Below are 21,465 nucleotides of genomic sequence, written 5' to 3'. Positions count from 1 at the left end.
AAATGGAGTGGATTAATGGCTCACAGCCTTGCATGTATCTTGATGTTGCTTCCCTAGGGTTCCTGCAAATTCACCTCTGCCAGTTCAAAATCTCTGTAAGATTTAAGTAGAGAATAAACCTACATAGTTTGGTACAACAGGAAGAGACCCTATGTGTTCAGCTAAGTCGAACTCAATGTGCACTGCAGGGAGCTGAAAGCGGATCACTGCTGCCTTCTGAATAAGAACAGATCTGCCTGGCAAGAATGGGAGCTTGACCATAGTCTGGCATGGACTGAAAACTGAAATGAAATACTGAAGTTGAGATAAGAAGTCCCTTTCTTAAAGATTATTAGACGCTCAGACTTGAAATGCCTGTTTAATTGTGGGACAGCATCAAAACTTTACTCCATGTACCCAGCTTTCTAGACACGGGTGCATACTATGAAAATTACAAATAATTATATATTTAAAAAAATGATGTATTAGATGTTGTGTGCCTGTGTTCCCAAGTTCTAAATACCCTTTAGCTTATGAGAACATCAGCAAGATCAATCGTCAAACAACATTTTGTATGGCCTCCCAGATGGCCAAACACAAATAAGATGTGAATGTGGGGTTTGTGAGGATGTGGCAAGTCCCATCTCCAGTCATACAGCAGGGATGGGAGGCAGAGAGGGAGGTTTCACCCAAAATATGGGCTACATGCACAGCCTGTGTCGGTGCAAGCTCTCATTATGAAGTGGGAGCAGAGACCCACATCTCCACACGGTCCTGCTATGAAGACAGAGAAGTGAGGCACTTGCACAGGGAGGTGAGTTGGGACCAGCAGCCTCTGAGGAGCCTGTTGCTGTCACAACTAGAAACTCACCCTGACCTTTCCAATTTGCTCAAGACAAAGCAACTCTAGCCATGGCTCACAAGTGGTTTGGATCAACACGAGTACCTGAGCAGCAAAACAATGCTATGGGACCTCAGCAAAACGCTGTCAGACCAACCAGGTCCAAAGCTGCTTCTGGGACACTTGAGAAAAGTGATGTGCTGGTACAAAGCTGGATGAGTAGTGACATGGGACGTTGTTTAGTGGTCAACAGTTGGACTTGATGATTTCAGTGGTCTTTTCCAACCTTAATGATTCCATGATTCTGTGAGTACTTTAAGTCCTTTTCCATGAGTGTCTTCTCAAATTTTAAAATGAGTTCATGTTGGCCATGCTTATGGCTCTTTTATACTCACTTTCCATGAACATTCAACCAGAGATTTACATATATGAACATTTTTAGAAAGTGAATTCAATGCTTGCATGCTTGAGAACCCACAGATAGACAATTAAAGATGACAGACAATGACCTAACTGTGCTATCTGTAACTCAGACCAAATGCAAACAGGTAGAAATCCTGAATGTCAGGGACACTGGTAGCGATGACAGAAAATTAGAGAGCAACAAATACCATACACTTGGTGTATTTTCTACCCTAAAGCAAAAACAACTTGTTAATGTAGTAAAAAGATAGAATTCCCAAATTTTCTTTCCAGAGCAATGGCAAAACAGCAATTGAATGAGACAGATAAGGATCAGACTTCACCCTTCATAGTTAAGAGTATGCAGGAACACACTGTACAAAGAGGAAATTAAATGCAAAATGCAGCTGAGTAATAAATCTTAGAGAAGCTTAGTTTCTCTAGGAATGATGCCGCTGGCAAGACGTGCGAGATCTAGAAGTTTTCAAATCAGAGCTTGTTGGAGAAATTTTGATGGAACTGAGCATCTCAGTGGAATACAGAGTTCTTTCAAAATCAAAACACTTTACAAAATTGGATTTATTTGGCTAAAATTTTACTCTGGAAAAGAAAATGGGAAGAAAGTTCTAACAATAATAGAACATTGTGTTTTGACATTTTTGGAAGAATTCATTTAGCTTTTGTACTTTCAAACACTTTTCACTTTGATATTAAAAGTTGCTTTTGCCCTAGATTATATACTAAGAGGAGACACTTTCAAATGTCATAATTGAACTGAAGTTCATGAAAGAGAAATTACATAAGCTAAATAAAACATTCTGGCCAGCCTCAAACACTTTTTGTTTTTAATTTTCCTTCATGGAGAAATTCAAAAGTTTCAGATTTTGTTCCAAACAAAACCAGGTTTCAAAGTCTTCTAAGAGTTGGCGGAGTGGAAATTCAGTCTTCCACCCTGCACTACAACTGCAAGCGATCCAAATTTTGCTAATCCTGTTTACTTGACAATCAGGTCACACCTGTGGCTGGAGCACTGCTTCCCAGGATGGGGCTCCTCTCAACCTGCATGCAAGGTGCACTCTGTGTTGGGCTCAGCAGCCTTGGCCCTGGATGCCCAAATTTTAATGGGTTGGACTGAACTGCAGCCCCCAGTGGGCCCCTGCCTGGGGTTTGGGCATGCAGGGCAAGAAACACTTTGTTTATACATCTCGTCCCATCACAAAGCAGGGAAACAACACGTTGCACACACTGACCTGAGGACTAGGGAGGACTCTTGGTGCCAAGATTAAATGTACTCCTATATTCCTATATTAACTAATAGATAATCTTCCTTGTAGATTAACTCCCATGTATTCTAGCTGAAGGACAGAGAAGCCCTTAATATAAGAAGACATCTGTATAAAGAGTTAGCAAATTCCCAGTGTGAACCTTTGAGTTCAGTGAGACTCATGTATGTTTGGGCTCAGAGTGTGCTGTGCCTGAAGGAGAAGCTTGTGATGGACAGACTGAAATAACAAATAACACTCTGCTCTTCTCAACTATGTACACAATGGATATGGATATTAGGAAAAATCAGGTTGGATATTAGGAAAAATTTCTTCTCAGAAAGAGCAGTGAGGCACTGGAACAGGCTGCCCAGGGAGGTGGTGGAGTCACCATCCCTGGAGGTGTTCAGGTGCTCAGGAAAAGGATAGATGGAAAATGGTTTAGTGGGCATGGTGGGGATGGGTTGATGGTTGGACTTGGTGATCTTTGTGGTCTTTCCAAACATATTGATTCTATGCTTTTATATATGGGGTAGAGTTGACGATGGCAACTTAATGGCATTGTACAACTGTCTCTGCAGACCATTTTTCCTCTAATATGCTCTAGAGGAGCCACAAGCACAGCATACAGAGCACCCTGCACTAGACTGAACATGATATAGTCACCTGCAGAGTCCTTGCCCAAAAGGCAGTCCCTGCTCCTTCCAGTGTGTCTGCTGGTGCAGCCTGTTAGTAATTCAATATAAGTGAAGGCAGCAGAAATCAAGCCCGAAGAAATAACATGCAATTCTTCATTTTTGGAGTCAGAGCAGAAGGACTAAACTGCTCCCTTGAGGAATTCATCTGGCAGATGTGAATGGTCAGTGTTTCTTGGCACTCTGCTGCTTTCTGAAGTTCAAGTTCAGCTCCCGAAATTCATTAAACTCATGGGCAGGGTCAGGACACAGGCACCAAAACACAGCGGGGTATTTCTTCGGGAACGCAGTGCATCCATCCATCCTCTTGTTTTCTTCTTGCTACTCTCAAGTACAACCAGCACCCTTCCCCAGAGGTCCCCACCTGCACTGTGGTCTCCTTTTGCTCTGGCCCAACCTCTCCCATGCCACGATTCTGCCCCAGCCCCTTGCTTACCTTCTGCTTCCCGTGGGCTCCAGTGCCCCGAGGGATCGCAGGGCATCGGGGACGAGGCGCTGAAGGCATACTGCACCAGGACTCTTCCCTCCACGCACAGATCACATGCTGATCCCACTTCTCTAGGAGGCCAGGAAAACAGGAAAACACACCACCTTAGTAACAGCTGAATGAGCTGCTTATTCAACTATATTAAAAACAGTAAGATTTAGAATTCAGTTCCACTTAATCCTCTTTTCTTACAGCACGGACGAGAGCGTTTTCTGGCCCTGGCTTGGCAGGTTTGTGCTAACGGCTGTGAAGATGGCATCAGTGTGAGTCACCATCCCATACAAAATGATAGCAACCTAGAAACTACTCTCAGCTGTAAGGTTGTTGTGTTTTTTTGCCCTCACAAACCCAGACAAAAGAAAATGTGTGTTATTTAGAGGCTGGAGCAGAGAAACGGGCCTCAGGAAATATCAGACCTATTTTTACTCCCATCATGGGTTTATTGCATGAACTCGTAGCATCTTCGGGACTTTAAAGGCCTTGGGCTTACCACTGATTAGAGACAGAGTTCAGTCCCAGATCTACAAACATCAGAGAGCTGCTCGGAGAAGCATGACACAGTTCTGCTTTTGGAGGTGGATCACTGCCCAGATCACTAGAAGTCTGGAAACGGGGCAGGCCGTGATTATACAGCAAGGAACATGCCATAGTCCTTTCCACGGGGGAAACTGGATTCGGTACCTGGCAGCCTCAGCACCAGCAGATGGCTCTTTCTGAACTGAAACCCTCATGGCCCCATGCCATCAGATGGCACGACAGGGCACCGAGAAAGGCACTTTGCTGCCCAGTGCCAGATTGCTTCACCTAGACAACAAGCCTAACACCAGCTACTGCCTCTACAGCACTGTCAGCAGAAACTGCTGAACAGGAAAACCCAGTTAAACACTGCTTCACCAACATTTGTGCAAACACATTCATGAGGTGAGGTTTAAGCTGGTGTAGCTCTAATGTCTTCTATAACACTGAATTGATTTATATCAACAGAGGATGTGGCTCACACAGTTTTGTGACATTCCTTTGTAGTCACACAATTTGGAACAACGTACGACCCAGAATGTGTGCTTACTGATCCCCCAAACTTCTTCAAAATTCACAATTCACTGTTCTGCTTTAAGGAATGATGCCACCCAAAATGGAAGAAACAACTCTTGATCCTAAGTGAAGGAATGCACTTAGGAAAGGACAGAAAGGCAAGCAATGTTGTGCACTCTCTAAACGCCCCAAGTGCAGATTAAGCCATCAATTATTACCACCAGCGATGCAAATTTCAACCATCTCCCATAATGAGGTTTATTTCAGCACACTTTGCAAAGCATGTTGTGACCCATGGGCAGAAGAGGACCAGGGAAAGGGGAGCTGCTCTCCCAGCCCTCCTAAGCTGTCCTGTTCCCATTTGGCACCAGGGACAACTCTCGCTCAGCTGCTCTCTGGCTTAGCATCTCCTATTTGTTGACAGGGATCTGTGTGAAAGTCGGCTTTCAGTTGGCTTAATTAGGCGGAAGCAGGGATTGTCAACAGGGGGGACTTGGAATGAAATCAGTAGCAAAACTCGTATCCATTTCAGTATGGCCCACTGCCACCCTGCAAAGAGACAGCAAATGACCGAGCTCATCGTGGGGAGGGATGCACCTGCTGGAAGCACTTGAAAAATAAAGTGTGGCAATGGGGAAGAGCAGAGAAATAGGAAGCAAAGGTGCTCTCCCCTTCCCTGCATGCTCTGTACCAGACATACTGAATCCATTTGGGCACACTGTGAATCACATCTCCACTCCGTCTCACTTCACCCTCTTGTATTATTGTTATGATACTACCTGCTAATTTCATCTCTCAATTGGCTGCTTAGCAGTGGTTTAAGTGCCTAATTCAGCTTGCCCAAATAATATATGTTTGAAAAAAAAATTAAGAATCTGAAAAAAATTGGATTGAGAAATAAAAATACATAATTGCTATTGTGCAGGTTTTTTGTTGTGTTTTTTTTTTCTTTTTTTTTTTCAGACACATCCACCGACAGTAAGGAGAGAAATCCCTGCAATAATAATCTTTCAGTTTCTCTACAAAGAAACTCCTGCATTACTATTCAGTCCTGGATGAAGACAGAGAATTGAAAGCCAACTTTCCACAATTAGGACTGCTTTCTACTCAAATTAGCAGCTATACAATTTCATCACAGGCTGCCATGGTGGAAAAAACTGTAGGCTTATGGACAAACATTTCCTTTTACCAGCAAGGACTTGGAGGTAGGAGGAATCACAAGGAGCATCATGTGGGAAAGGCTATGAGCAAACTTTCTCTTTTTACTTTTCCAGTTTGGGAGCCAAACTGAACCCTGATGTAACTGCACTGGCTGAAAGGAGTTACACAGGGGATGACTCCTGGCTTAAAGATTTTCGTCTTCAGCTTCTTGAGCACAAATCCTGCAAACAGCCACGGATGTCAAAACTAATTATGGAATTGCATGTACAGGCTTATGAAAATCTAAGCCAGACCCTTACACCTTACACAGCCTATGACATCAAGACCAAATGAGCATAAAATGGTTCAAAACATCATTAAATAGGAATGATAGCATATCTGACACCTTCTACACCAGGCACATGATTCCTGAAAGTGAAGGGTAATGAACAATCTAGACTCTGCTGTTTTCTAATAAGGCAAGTACTGGGGAAATTCCAGCTCGTGAGGTTCAGAGCACAGGAGGGATTCATTCCTACAACATGATATTCCAGAGAAGTAGGTTCAAAACATAAAGAATAGCAGTGAAAACCAATTCTCATCAGTATTGGCACCAGTTTAGGGGCACCCCAAAACCAGTAAAAATCTTTCATTCCTTTCGGTAACAAATGCCTGTTCCCAGACTAAATTATACCTGCTTGGTATAAAACCTGATTGGAATTTGTATCACTGATGGCACTGAAACTTTCCAGCAAGATTCAAGCAAGCAGTTATCAAGCCCAGCCATCTAGACCTGGGAACCATACTGGCCAAGATATTCGCTTGCTAAGAATAAGATAGCATCAGATGCATGGAAATTAATACAGTCACCTCAATGAGAACTTGGAGGAGCGGAGGCGTTCAAAGTTTTCTGTCCAAGCAGAATTAGCTGCAGAGCTCTGTGACAATGACTGTTTACATCCCGCCTCCGCATATCAAACAGGAGAGCATGAATGGATGCTTAGCGACAGCAGATGAAGGCATCTCATAGATGCAGTCAGGAAATGAATAGAGTTTTCTTCTTCTCACTTGTTTTCCCTTGTTTTGTTGGCTCTGTTATTATTTTATTATTACACATTATTATATGTGCATGCATATATTCTCATGGTTGTTTGGGTTGTTTTTTTTGAGGTAACATGAAGAAGGACAAGTATTGCAACCCCATATATAGCAGCTGCAAGAAGAAATGCTGGGCTCTTATATATTTGGTAATTAGAGATGGCCAGAAGCTCAACCAGCTGCTGGAGTTTAGGGCCAAACACGTGTGGGCAAATTTATGAGCAGGTAAATGACTCTATGGGGCAACACACTGTTCATCAATGGCTTATAGTACCAAGGTGAGGAAGGTCTATCAGAAAGACTTCAATTTCTGCTCAGCTTGTGCAGCTACGCTTGCCAAGGTGTGAAGACATGGTTGGATGGATGGACTAGATGGTCTCAGTGGCCTTTTCCAACTTAATGATTCTGTGATTCTGTGACACGGGACGGCCAACACACATCCACAGCAATGAGTTAGCCCTGCACTCTGTCCTCAGTCCCACAGCACTAACCAAGCAATTTCTAGAACCAAGGCCTTAAGAGAAAAGCATCAAAAGCTGCAGCACCTGTGACACAGCTGCATCTGAGCAGGGAAGAGCCTGCAGACAGAGAGGAAGCTGTGCCTCAGGACCACACTGATGTGCCCCAGCACCACCGACATCCCAGCCATGCACCAGGCTGCAGCAAGGGCCCCGACACCCCTGCAGTGCTGATGGCAGGTCTTCATTAACAAATGTTTTGCACTAGAGATCTAATTATATTGAGCCACAATGCTTGCTAATGTAGCCAGAGCCATTCATCCTTTTAAGGCCCTTTTACACTGTCAAAACAGCATGGAAGGGGCCTCCGTGCATTAGAAACCAGGCCCAAGGCACTCAGCAGTTGAGTATCAGTCTTCTGTTTTTTACATGAATAGTGCCATTGAAGTGAATGAGTTTATTCATTCAAGTGAGGCAAGTAAAATGTGGGCCATGGTGTGCACTTTGTGTAAAAATATCTGCAAAGATTTACAGTATTCCCACACACAGATAAGATTATACTTGGCCAATTTTACCTCCTACACGTCTTGCACAGTGACCTCATTTTAGGAGCTGACACAGGCAAGCTTCCCTAAGAAAGCAGTGCTGGACACATGGGCACTGAAAGCTTCCAAAGTTTGTCACCACACCACTACTATCAGACTCGTTTTGATTAAAACATCAGGACTATGGGCTGCCATAGGCATGCTCACTGATCTGTTGTATCTATACGTGATCCACCTATTGATCCTTGTGGGCTCACTGATCTATGTCAGTGTTAAAACAGTCACAGCAACATCTCCACGTTCATTAGAAGTGGGAACCTCATTTCAGAATGGAATTGGCCTTGTGTTTGCATTTGCAACTGCCTCTTTAAATCTCTTCAGTAAAACGGGGCACACACATTTCAAAACCCAAAGGGTATTTTTTCTAGAAAATCACTGTTTAACATAACTCTGTTATGAAATTTTAGATTTAGCAAGCGATTCACTGTATGTCATTTAAGAAGCAACTAACTAAGAGTTATTAAGAACATATTGATCGAGTTATAAGAAATATGTAATAAAGGCATATTTGGTTACATAACAATTAACTCTGTACCAGTGTGTTTTAAGAGGCAGATGGTATTTATTTAACATACAGACAGTATCTTCTGAAATCTAAATTAAATTGGAGAAACTTAATTTACCTAAAAATGATTATGGGCCAAAAAATTCCAAATTAATTCTCAAAACTTCACATAAGTTCCTTTTCACACATAGGGAACAAATGGATTCAGTTGCAAAACTGAAATTAAAACAGCACGAGTCCTGTCTTTCTTCATCAACTTCTAATATAATTTGATTCCCTACTTCCCCATATTAACCTGCAATAAAAAGGGAACATCTCTAAGCACTCAAATTAAGTGCAAGCTGGACACTGAAATGGCCACGCTGTCCTTACAGTGCTGGAAGGAGTTTCTTCCATGCTGAAGATGGTAGCTTTCAAGGTGCTCTCACTGAACAAAGCAGTGCTGAGGCAGCTCTTTGGGTGCTAATATGCCTGTAAATTTGGCCTCCTGCAATACATTCTGCTTCAGTCCTGAAGGACACTCAAAGTTTGTTTTTTGTAAAGTATTAAAGCAAGAAGGGGAGAGGGAATGCAAGCACAGATATGAGCTAATGACAATGTGAGGGCAGTTATTTAGGAAGTTCTCCTGCAGCCCATCCAAGCTCTGTGCTGGGTGCTGCCACCTCCTCCCCCTGGGAGCCACCACTGCCCACGAACCCTGTGCTGCCACGGGGGGAGGAACAAGATTCCCCATGACCTTGCAAAGGAAACATGCAATAGGAGGGGGAATGTGTGGGCAGAGCTGGAGCCAACAGGTATTTGTGAGCAGCAATAAGCAGGAGTCGCAAAGCCAGAACCGCTGATTGAAAATTCCTCCCGTGGCCTACGGAAAAAGATTTGCCCTTTATATGGCAAATCAATGACTCTCAACAGAGTGCTACAGGCTGAGGAGGGAAGAGCAGAAAACAGATCAATAATCCCCTCAATACGAACCAATTTAGGAAGGAGCCTCAGCCCAGGCTCAGTGCAGCTCATGTCGAGGCTGCTTACCAATCCCCTGCCCGCCCAACTGAGCACAAGAGAACCGAGCAGCGCGTGGTCACCTTTCAAAGAAGTGCCCATCGATGGGTGGAAACCACTCCAGGGTGACAGAGGTTGGGGTCCGAGCCACGATCTGGGGGGCAATGGCGACAGGAGCTGGTTTCTTTGCCGGCTGCCAGCTCTGATAGACCAGGTCCAAGTAGCAGTGCATCCTGGCCACTTGGTTGGGTGTGAAGGAGTCGGTGCAGTCATCGTCTGAAACAGAAGCAGAAACCGCATCAGCTGCATGGGATTGACAACGGGAGGATTACAGCCTGGTGAAGGGGAGCTCCTGGATGGCACAGGATGGGATCTCACAGCCCTCAGAAGTTAATGGTCTGTGAAGAAATTAATGCAGACACCACTTCTGGAGGTGGGTGGAAGGAAACAAGTTAAAGAGGGAAAGAAAGAAAGAAATTCACATTCCATCTCTCTGAACTGGGATGTGTGTGAAGCACCCAGAGGCCATCCCAGGACCAGGGGTGGAGCTGAAGGCACAGTGCAGCACCGCTGGATTTGGAAGAACTCTGTGCCTATGAAAACAACTCAGAAGGGCAGAAGATAGCAAGTGTTAGGATAAAGCACTGACCGGCAGCCATGTAAACTGTGTGCAATGCACTGTGACAGTTTTCTTAATTAAAAGAAATAAGAATTTAAAAAATAGGTAAATAACTTTTTACAATTTCTTGTATTTTCTAATGAACAAATGAAAATGTTCTGAAAGACCAGCTCTAAAAAGTAGTTTATACTGATTAAAAACGGCTATTTTTGGTGCAGCAAAATAGCTTTGTTTGTACCACAACCTTCCCCCATTAGTGTGATTCTCATCTCTTTCTGAACTTTTCAGAAACATTTTTGATATTTCAAGTTTCTTTTTCATTCAACATGGAGAAATAATTTGCTGGATAATTTCCCATAAATACCCATTTCTCATGTCTTATTTCATCTGCATTTCACAAACACGATTTGGCAACAAGAACACGCCTGATACTATCTGAACATCATACAGTTTAACAACTGCAATGCCCTGGAGAAGCAGAAAATTACCAATCCTCCATTGGGCAGATCACAGAAAGAGTAACTGCATTGTGCAAACACCCAGAAAAGCTGTGCTGAAGACCTTGGTTCTGGCACTTCAACCATTTTCCTGCTACTCTTCCCATCACATGAATAGCTCTTGAAAGCCCTGAGTGTTTCTTCACGTATGACTGCAGAGCTCCCAGCCCAGTAAATCTCAGGCCCAGATGGGACCTCTGCATGCTGCCACGATACAAACAATGACAGTTTTGCACAGGTCACGTAATACACTTCTTGGAGAAGATGCAGGTCACCAAAGGCTGTTTGGAGCATCGCCTGCGTGCACGCAAGTTGGCAGTTTGATATTGTAGCAGCATTACGAGATGCTCTCATGTCTTCGAGTCCATGCCCTGCGAAACTCACAAAATACGAATCTGTTCTGAAGAGAAGTGTGAATCTGGTGGCTAATTTAAAACCTTACTGCATCTTCCCTGAACCACGTGGAAAAGGAGTCGGCTCTGGTTGGGATCCTGCTCAGATTGCAGCCCCAGGTGCAGCCCTGCTGCTACCGATTCGCTCAGGACACCTCCGATTACACATCCTCATCTCTCCCTCCTGATGCAGGGACCCTCCCCTGGCCAAACAGGCACAGCAGGCTGACAGGCATCACCAGCCTGAGAGTCTCTACAAATCCCCGTGGTTATGCAAAAAGCTGCTTTAATATGACATCTCTACATATCCTCAATAACTGCCCATGGCCTATCCCTGAGCATGCTGTAAAAGCCATAAATACTCTTCACGGAAGCCCAGAAGGAGACAAAAGGCCCTTAATAGCCATCATAAAGGAACAATAAAACATATATAGGACAAAGCAGTGAGACAATGGCACAGGAGAAAGATGACCTGCATTTTCAATCTGTTTAAACAGCAGCACAGGCTGTGTCCTGGGGGAGGGAGAAGGCGAGGGCAGAGATGTTTCACTTGATCACTCAATTTCAAGAAGGGCTGAAGAGCTTCAAATGAAATTATAATTAGAGAAATTCAATGCACTTTGCTGGGATGATTATTCCAACAGAATTCAAAGGCAGAATTCCCGCTGACTTTGTGGAGAGTGGTCTAAAAGATTAACCTATATTTTTACCTAGGAGCACCACAGCTAGTTGGATGTTTAAAATAATAAAAGCATTGCTCACACTTCTTGACATTCTAGATTTTGTAAGTTGGTATTTTGGGGGATGAGAAGTCAAGTTTTGTTTGCTGCTTTGCTAAAAAGTTGGGGGAGACTGGACAGATGGATGAGAGACAGACAAACACTATGTGATACAATTCTCTTGCAGGCAGCAAGAGAAAAAGGCAAGGCGATGTTTAGGGCTGCATGACCTCAACCAACATGTTTCAAAGGTATTTCCACAGTGATTTAATATCCTGATATGATTTTTATTCCGCTGGCAACAACAGAAAAGCAAACAGATTCATGCATGAGCTCTAGAGATACCTATCATGTCGCTTCACTAAATTTTTCAAGGAAAAAAAAGGCTTTTGCTCAGAACACCAGCACACACGTAGCTCCCAACAGCAGATAAGATATCACTGTGCTCTGTCTCATCTCTTGACACGGCTGGCAGGGCAAGTTCTCTTTGGAAGATGAGACCTCAGGGTTTTGAAACATGCATTCATCACCCCTCTTCACATACCCACAAGCAGATTTGGTGGAGGGATATTGTAGATCCAAAGTGCTACTGACTTATTTGTGTGGAATAGACAGAAGATTGCATGAGACATTAAAGCTTTCTGCCCTAACACATGTACAGAAGTGCACAACACATTCAGCACCTGACTCAGTGCTTGTATGTTGCCCCTGAAAACACCCTCTAAATGAACAGAAAAATAAAGAGGAAACTAAGCACCACTTTTAGCTAGTGCCACGAAGGGCATGAAAGCATTTATATTACAAATCATTTCAATCCGTGCCCCAGATGACATTAAACATTTTGCTTTCCTACAGTTTTTTATTACAGAATAAGCACTCTTATAACCTTTGGAGTGGGCAATCTGTGTTTCTGCCTGTACTGTTAAGGTGCCCTTCAGTGTCTCTGCTTGTATTGGTCACCTCTGAAGTGTTGTGGATGCTGCTAACGTGGTGCCATAGACATTCAGCACTGCTAGACCCCAAGGCCTGAAATAAGAAAATACAAGCCCAGGCATCCTCTGCTCCTTCTGAGAAACAACAGAGCATCCTTCACCTCCCCTTGAACTTCCAGGAGTGGAGCAAGGAGTGGCACAAAGCAGCACAATGTGCTGAGAGCCCCTGACCACTGGAACACTCTTGATCCAGGTGCTACCTGAGCATTCACACGCTGCTGCTGATGGGAGTGACTGCAGCTGAACAGCAGACAGTCTAAATCAAACAGCAAACGTGATATTTGAACGGCTGCACAGAGGCGTGAGCCGTGCCTCATTAGATGCCTATCACAGGTACATCCCACAGTTTTGGTGGTGTCAATATTCATCTGACATTTGCTATCTCCTGGAGAGAGTGTAAACAATCTCTGAACTTGAGTTTTTCAGAGAATTCCTAGATCTGACATCCAGCTCTCAGTCAAAGAGTGTCAAATTTGCTGAAGAGCTTTTAGGTGCTGTTTTGTTAATGCTCAACTCGTTTCTTTCCTCCCCCATGTGATGACCTACGCACCACATGAAACTATGTACAGTTTAGAAAATTTGGGAAAAACAGGAGATGTGGAAGGAATTCCTGAGGCCATCAATTTTAGTCTCCATCAAGACTGGCCCTAGACCTGTCAGGTCTAAACCTAGACAGGACGCACGCCAACATAAAGCCCCACATGAAATGCACTGCAGAAATCAGAGATAATATTGCTGCTCGCTACTCCCAGGCAACCACAGACCCCAGCAGCAAACCAAGGAAGCCCAGGTACCTGCATAGCTCATGAAGTTACTGAACGGTGTGTTTAAGAAACTGTGAAAGCCACACGTGTCATTGCCAGGTCCGGGATCCCCACACAGCTTGTGCTTAGGAGCAGGGTTGGTGTCTCTGCAGAGGTCCCCGGTCTCGAAGGAGGGCTCTGTTTCCATGCATGGATCACTGCAGGACAGGATCTCTGAGATCCCCCGGAAGACGTGGTAGAGCCCCAAGCTGTGCCCAATTTCATGGATCATTGTATGCGTGTGACCAGGAATGCCATAGAAGGAAGGATTCAGCACAATGCCACCTGCAAGGGGAAAAGAAAAGAGCTTCTACATTTGTCTGCCTTCCTCAGAACAGCGAGAGAAAGATCCAGCAGCTGTTCGTTGGATCCTCCATAACGCAGACTGTCTTTGCACAATTGGACACATCACATGCACAGCATGGTCTAATCTCACCGTAATGTGGGACTCCTAAGGATGAGGAATCATGGGACACAGTCCCACAGTACCAAAGCAACAGTGACAACTGGTCTTTCCACTGAATATGCTCAATTTGGTTTGTGTGTTTTTAGCTCAGAAAATACATCCTACATGCAATTATTTCATACTGTGCAATTTCAGATCATTTCATGTGCTTAGACAGAATGATTTTGCCCAGACAAGCGTAAGCAATGCATTTCACACCAGGAGTCAAACAAAACATACCTGGAGCCCTCAGTACATTATTCCACAGGGTAAAAATATAACACAGCTAAACACGCTAAAAATTGCAGTAGGTTGCACTGATATTTACAAACTAATACCTGGGTGAAGAAAATGGAATGCACTCACTGCTGGAAAGAGAGAGGTATTTGTGGGGTGTGCTCTGATCCTGTAGACAGTTTTGAAGTAACAGTGAGAAATACATTGCTCATATACTGAGATGAGCCTCGTTTGGTCTGAGCTACACAGCCCACTGATGAATATGCATAAGTCTAATGTGTCAAAAAAATATTAAATCCTGGAACGTGATAATTCTGAAGGAACTGCGTGGCTGTTAAACATGTGCAAAGAGAAGCAGTAGTGATTTTTTTGTTGTTGTGTGAATTATGGGATGGGTACATGAGCAAATAGTAAATTTGTGAGGCTTGACAATTTATTGAATTAATCATAAGCATTATATTTTTAGCTCAGCTAGATGTACCTTTGGATTTATGATATGCATCATGTTTTCTTTATTTAGCTTGTTGACCTCAACTTTTCCAAGCCTTTCATTTAAAACTCTTTGTATATATCACCTTCCATGAGAACGGGAGTTCGCTTTGTAAAAGTAATAGTGGGAAAATAAATCTTGGATATGTTACACTAATAAATCAGTGACAATAAGGAGGGAAAAGACTTTGACAAGAGGAGTTTTATCAGTGACTGCAGCATAGGGAAGATGAGGTCACCAGGGTCTGATGCACTGTAGGCTGTTCATTCTCATCTGCCGGGAGACTTTTGCTGTAACAACCATGGAATTACAGGGAAATAAGACTGAGAAGATCACAAGAAGTCATCTAATCAAGCTCTCAGAACAACATGGCACCAATTATATCTCTACCATCCCTCACACCTATAGGACTGATGTCTCCTTACAACCTCCAATGATGTGACCACCCTGGCAATCTACTTCAGCAGTCATCATCCTCATGGCAGCAAGGATTTAACTCACATCTAATCTGAACTGATTTTTTGGCAATTTAAGTAAGTTCATTACTTGAAGTCCTGCCTCACACAGACTCAAGGAACAGAAGATTCTCCTCTCCTTTCATCTCCTATTTATGAGATCTCCTTTTATGAGATTGTTATCATCCCAACTTCAGGCTTTTTTCCATTAGTCTGAATAGCCATAATCCATTCAACATTCCCATGCAGCTCAATTCTTCTTCTAGATCTCCCTGACCATTCTTCTTTGGTTTACCCAGTTGTGTCATGTTTTCCTCCAAATACAGTGCCCAGATACAGTGCAGTACTCCAGCTTTAATGGTATCAGTGCTGAAGAGAAGGACCACTTTATGTGTCTTGCAAAGGTATATGCACAATAGAGAGAGAAAAAAGACTTTCACTTTGTGCATTGGCATATGTGAATGTATGCACACAGTGGAGTCACATGTGGATGCGTAAATAAATACTTAGCACAAATAACTCAATAGCAAATTTAAGTATAAACACTAAAAAGCGAATAAAACGTACCATACTCCAACATCATGCCTATTATGGCACGTTCACAGTCTGCACATCCTTTCCACAACCCTGAGCTGGTCCTTACACTAGTTCTCCACAAGCCTGGTGTGCACAGAAATACGCAGCTGCTGCCACCACCGTGCTCCTGGCATCCTTCTCTCCCCCTTCATACAACACATGTTCTGATCCCTCCAGTGCTTGGGTTCCACTTGGATCCGTTCACACTCTGAAGGAATCTTGGCACGTCGTTTGGTTGTCCTCTTTCTCAAAGGTACTTCAGAGTTTGTTTTTAAATGGTGGGAGTATTGGTGAAATTCTCCAGCCTTCATAATAGAGGCTGGCCAAATGGTTCTGGCATTGGGCAGCCCTGAGGCAGCTGGAGAGGGAGATTTTATTTTTGCCTTTGTTGAAAATTTATATTTTTCACAGCTGTCAAGAATCTAAATCAATTGCAGTTTTACAGAAAAGATAAACTCCTGCACCCAGACAATCTCTATCCCAGCCTTTAGATCTGCACCACAGGACATATTTCATATTTTTTATTAAGTACATATTGGATTTATAGAAGAGAGTAAAAAAGATTAAAGATGAATTCTTACAGACCAAGCACAGGTCTGGGAGGGCTATTATGACAGGAAATTATGGCCATAATTTATTTATTTTTACTTTTTTTCCACTGCAAGTTAACTTTAAACTGTTGGCTATGTCTTCTTTTCTTTCTTTTTCTTTTTTGTATGATCTCTTTTTTCGTCAATAGATTCTGCCAATACACTGTAGGAGCTGCATTTAAATTGTTTTGCTCAGGCATGATGTTAGCAATTAGCTTAATGAAGTGACAGAGGAACCCATCAGGGCTTTGGGCAAGCCCTAGCCCTCTTGCAGAAGGTTCTTCTCTGCCTTCTGGAGCTCTTTCCTTGTTCTCTGCTCCCTCCCATGGCAGCACCAAGGGAAACTATGAAAATACTCATTTAGGGGCAGATCTACGCCAGCCTTATTTCACTCCAGCGGTAACATTAGGGGTGGTGTTTCCTAACACTAACCAGAACTGCTGTGGGCTGATGAAGGAGTATGGGGTTGTAGGACTGCAAAAAGAGAAATTTCAGCAGCACGGTGGGGATGGTGGAGCCTGGGGTTAATACATTTCTTTGTTTCTGCCAAAAGATGTAGTCGTGGGGAAGGTTCACCAGCAGACATTCCCATCTCCCTCTGTTTTGGGTCCTCCCAGCCAAAGCCCACAGAGATAGGGCTGGAGGCAAGTCAGTGGAAGTGGCTTCACTTCCAGCCTTGCTCAGAAGGAGGTGATGTCTGGATGTGTGTCAGTGCTAGTTCCTGGGGAGGAAAGTTTGCTCCTGCTTCTTCCAGAGCAGCTGCAGAGCTGGATGTCATAGTGAAACACTGGTAATTGCAGGAGGGCTGCCAGCTCCTACTGCTTGGTCTGACCACGGTCCCTCTCAGCCACAGACATGGCTCACTGGAGGTAAGTGTTAACATCAGTATGTAAAGTCATGCAGTTCTGAGTGTAGTGAAGCTGTAGTTCAGCTCTTATAGCTATAGGATGTATGTTTAGTGTGCTTCAGAGTAATAAAAACCATATTCGCTGACTTCTTCTGGGATTCATGTTTGCCCATCTTTGTTTTGCTCACTGTGGGCTTAGATAACGAAACAAAAAATGGCTGAAAGTGCCTTTCATAAAGGCTGAATGGACATGGCTGAAACTGGGCTTCATCTGCCTAGGGAGGCCCAGCCAGGCAGGAGAAAGTATCTGCTATGAAGTGTGCAGGCCCATCTGCAGGGCAGCAAACTCTTCCCCGTTCCACTCAAACAAACATCAGAAATACAATCTCTCAGCAGTTTGCTCTTTTGCACGGCGGTGGAAAAAAATAGCAACAAAATGTCATCTGTGAGGAAAATTAATTGGATGCTCACTTAGTAACGAACTCAGGATCATAACGTAACAGGTTAAGGTTAAAAATGCATGTCTGTCTAGCATTCCCTCACCTATCTCCTCCAACCCTCTTTGCAGAGTGCTCTCATGGAGCAAATGCCCTGTAAAGTAGCTTCACTTAAAAGGTGAAATACTTTCAGATTGACATCATCTACAAATACCATAATATGCTTTGGGTTTATAACCTAATATTTTCCTGGTTGTGAGCCAGTATCTGGGAATCATGAAATACTTTTTTTCCCCTGACTATATGTTAGAGGAATGATAAGAAATCAGACCAGAGCTTAGTGCATATTTGTCTTGCCTTCTTAGCGCCTCAAAAGAATGCTTTACAAAGGAGAAACATCTTTATCACTCACCTAGATGCATCAAGGCCTCCTTGTCCCAGGGCCAAGTTGCCACTCCAGCCAGCTCTTCCTCAGAGGAGTTGGCAAAGAAGATGTTGAGGTGTGTGGATCCATCCAGTTTGAGGATGTTCTTCAGTTCATTGACATCTAAGTATGCTCTGTTAAAAAAAAAAAAAAAAAAAAGGAAAAATTCAATTTTTTTTTCTAAAAGTGGCACAAAAAGCAACGAAGTATTGAAGAAGTACTGCAATCCAGGCAAAGATCTTATAATATCCTGCATATCAGTCACCTGAAATATTTTAATAACTCACTCCCAAATTTCAATTACTTCACATTCATGCCATGAATCTCATCTGAGGACTTCCAGCCATTTCTTAACTATGGCTACAAAACCCAAGGTAAATACATAAAGCTGTCTATATTCCCAAGATAAGTATAGGAATCTTTTTATTATGAATGTAATTAACCGTGTACTATGGCCAGTAAATCTTCCTGTATCAGCAGTTACCTTGCACATTTTTGGTGTTTTAAACTGCTGTTCTCCCCCATAAGAAGCTCCACATCTTCAGCCTGGCACCAGCTCCCAGCATTACTGCTGTAACACCAGTGGCATTCCTCCTGCTGAGATGCACTCAGCCTAGCCCTGACACAGGTTGGCTGGTTGGGAATTGCTATTTCCAGGTTCCTTTTGGAACCTCTTGAAAGAAGTAGGTTTTGTTGATACCAGAACACAGGAGGAACTGCTAGCCCAGTGCATCCCATGGTGCCCACTGGTGCCAGTGGCACCGTCACGCTCTAACTCAGAGCAGAGCTGAAGCGTAAGATTAAACCCATCTGTTCCTTGTCTCCAGCACACACTGCCTCTTGATACTGAGTGCTGTGCTAACACGGGACCTAAAACATGGGTGAGTTCTGCTGTCCCCACCTGACAGGTGGGAATATTGGAAGGGGAGGGCACGCTGAGCCAAACATGGCTGACCGGCACAGGAAGGACACCGTTATGGTCTTGAGCAGTTCATTCCTTCTTGCTTAAACCCCGTTTCCATATGTATGTGGTATGTATAGATCCACACTGCTTCACAAACCAAACGCACTCCCATTCCGTAAGCAGGGTTCCTTGCATATCTTACAAGGCTTTCGCTCCCAGAGGGATGAAAAAAAAAACAACCAGGGGAGTTGGCTCAGCACCAGGATCTTTCTGTCCTTCCCTGGAGGACTCCCCAATGGAAAACACATTCTTATTTCCACAATAGCTTCCCCTGCCACTTGCTGAAGTCATTGCCTCCAAAATAGCTCATGGCTGGGTGTCCCCAGGCCCTCGCTGACTCATGGAGGAAGACGTACTCTTTGGGGACACCGATGGAAGGGTATGTTTCCATTCCATACAGTATTTATTTTCCAATCAATGCAGATGACATCCTGAAGGACAGGTCAGCACTGTGACCCTTTACACATTCCTCATCTCTCCACTGTTCCCAACACATCTTCCTAAAATACACAGATCATTCCCTTAGCTCCTCAAGCTTGTCCTGCATGTATCTGCACAGTGATCTGGGCCTGTGCTTAATCTATTTCCAGGATCTTATTTGTGCTTTTGAAAACATCTTTTCCAAACATGGGCTCACAGTAAAACGTGTCCAGAAGCACTAAGTTTGAAATCACGTATGAGAGCTAGTGAGCATTTCCAAATGAAAATGTATCAGTGGGAAAACGTGATGGGAGATGTGTTTGTATGGAGGGGACAATGTGTATGTCTGTACATCTGATAGCATCAGTAAAAGGCAGTGAGTAAAAGTGTAAGAGAGAACGTGGGAGTGATGTGATACTCTGGGCAAGAGAGTAAAGGACAGGAACAGAAGCACTGCATACCCCTGAGCAGAAAAATGTTTGTGTTTTGTATCACTGTGGGAAGGAAAGGCCCACTGTATGTATTTGAGACTGCAGTTGTTGACTCTGGATGCAGACGCTTTACTGCCTGTGCAAATCCCTGTAGCAGTTACTATAATCAAACTCCCCTCCTGAGATTACCAGCTTTATTCTCATTCTTCTCTAATGGTTTCAAATTATTTAAGCTGATAGTTCTTTATTCTCAGCTGCCTTTTTCTTGCTGTTTACACAATCCATTCCCCATCTATATCCTCGACGCATGGCCACAATCACGCTCTCTGTTAGGTGCATGCAGGCTATGTGTTTCACCATCTAGGGCTGTTCTGTATATGGATTATTACTGCAGACAGCATTTAACTAATTGGCCAGTGATGTCAGTGCATCACTGAGACTGAATTCGTGCCCTACGTAAATCCACTGTAATAAGTCAATCAGACTTATCTTTATAGTATTTCTCTGTCCGCAACTTCTCTGTGAGCCAACGAAAGGCTGCAGAGGAGCAGAATGTATTCCAGTGGGGTAAGAGCGGATTGCTAAGAGGATTTTTAGCAAAGGTGCTGCACAAAAGTAAGTGTAAACAGCTCATGCTTGGGAGGAAGGAAATGCAAACCCCCTTGTAAGAGCACCCTGCAACCCCCAGCACGCAAACATGCTAAAGCATTTAGCTCAGGCAAATCCCTTGCAAGCGTGTGAACATGTGCCTGCATGTGCGTGCATGAATGGAGGTGTGAGTGGAAGCAAGGCTTTGGACTGTGCACACATGTAAGCCAGCCAAGGGTATGTATGCAAAGGAACGTGTGTGTGTGTAAGAGATAAAAACATGAGCTGGAATTCCATCTTCTCCTTCCTCCCCATGTTTCTAATAACCTCCCATCCCTATCCATCATCACCACATTCCTACACTCAAGGAGGCATAAATTAACTACTTTTGCAGTTCATGTCCAACTTCGCAGCCGCAGGCAGCAGACCCAACAGTTACCAGGTCACAACAGCTTTCAGTTATTGTGCTGGACTGGGCTGACTCCCCCCTGCTGCTGTGGCTGCTTTGTTATCAGCCCAGACTATCTGACCCAACGCAGTGTGTGAGCACTGCTTACACTTCTCAAGGTTATGTGGGTCCCCTGATAGAGGACATAATGTCTGTCACATGGGCTTGTGCCAAAGAGAGCCAAAGAGCCCAGCCTTTCCAGCACTGCCAAACTTGCATTTCAAAGACATGAGTGCAGTCTTGGAAGGGGATCAAAGCCTTTCTAGCTGTCATTAGAATATTTCCTTTATGCATCTCTCTGTGAGTGCCAGCAACATATTTCATCAAATTCACTGGCTTGAGATGGTACCTCCAATATAAACCTGAATGGGGGGGAACTGTCAGGGCAAGTCTAGGTGGAAAACAAAACAAAACCCAAAGCACAACAAAACACGTGTAATTCCTGTAATGGAAAAAACATACGATGCCGTGAGCATGCCTAGCTCAAGAAATCCTAATGAGCCTATTAGTGCATCATAAAAAGTCTCTTTTCCTGGAATGTGTTTTAGACGTAGAAACTCTATGGTCTGCTCCAGGCCATTTAGGACA

The 21,465-nt window shown here is 43.7% G+C and overlaps 1 protein-coding gene across 5 annotated transcripts in view; it reads right to left on the bottom strand.

Annotated features, from left to right (window-relative positions):
- PAPPA (pappalysin 1) overlaps window positions 1-21,465 on the bottom strand; it is a 345,861-nt gene that overhangs the window by 99,091 nt on the left and 225,305 nt on the right. For all 5 annotated transcript variants that reach the window (XR_016458996.1, XM_090121651.1, XM_090121650.1 and 2 more), the window contains 4 exons: window positions 18,015-18,160; window positions 13,517-13,810; window positions 9,587-9,779; window positions 3,616-3,737 (listed from right to left, as the gene is read on the bottom strand). Coding sequence is in view for 4 of the 5 variants with exons in the window: in XM_090121651.1 (XP_089977777.1) it covers window positions 3,616-3,737; window positions 9,587-9,779; window positions 13,517-13,810; window positions 18,015-18,160 (755 nt within the window). In the remaining variant the exon portion in view is untranslated. The remainder of the gene's footprint in view (window positions 1-3,615; window positions 3,738-9,586; window positions 9,780-13,516; window positions 13,811-18,014; window positions 18,161-21,465) is intronic.

The sequence above is a fragment of the Phasianus colchicus genome, chromosome 19 (genome assembly GCF_987193195.1).
Source record: "Phasianus colchicus chromosome 19, bPhaCol1.hap1.1, whole genome shotgun sequence".
Lineage (NCBI taxonomy): Eukaryota > Metazoa > Chordata > Aves > Galliformes > Phasianidae > Phasianus > Phasianus colchicus.
This window is presented reverse-complemented; position numbering and strand designations above follow the sequence as displayed.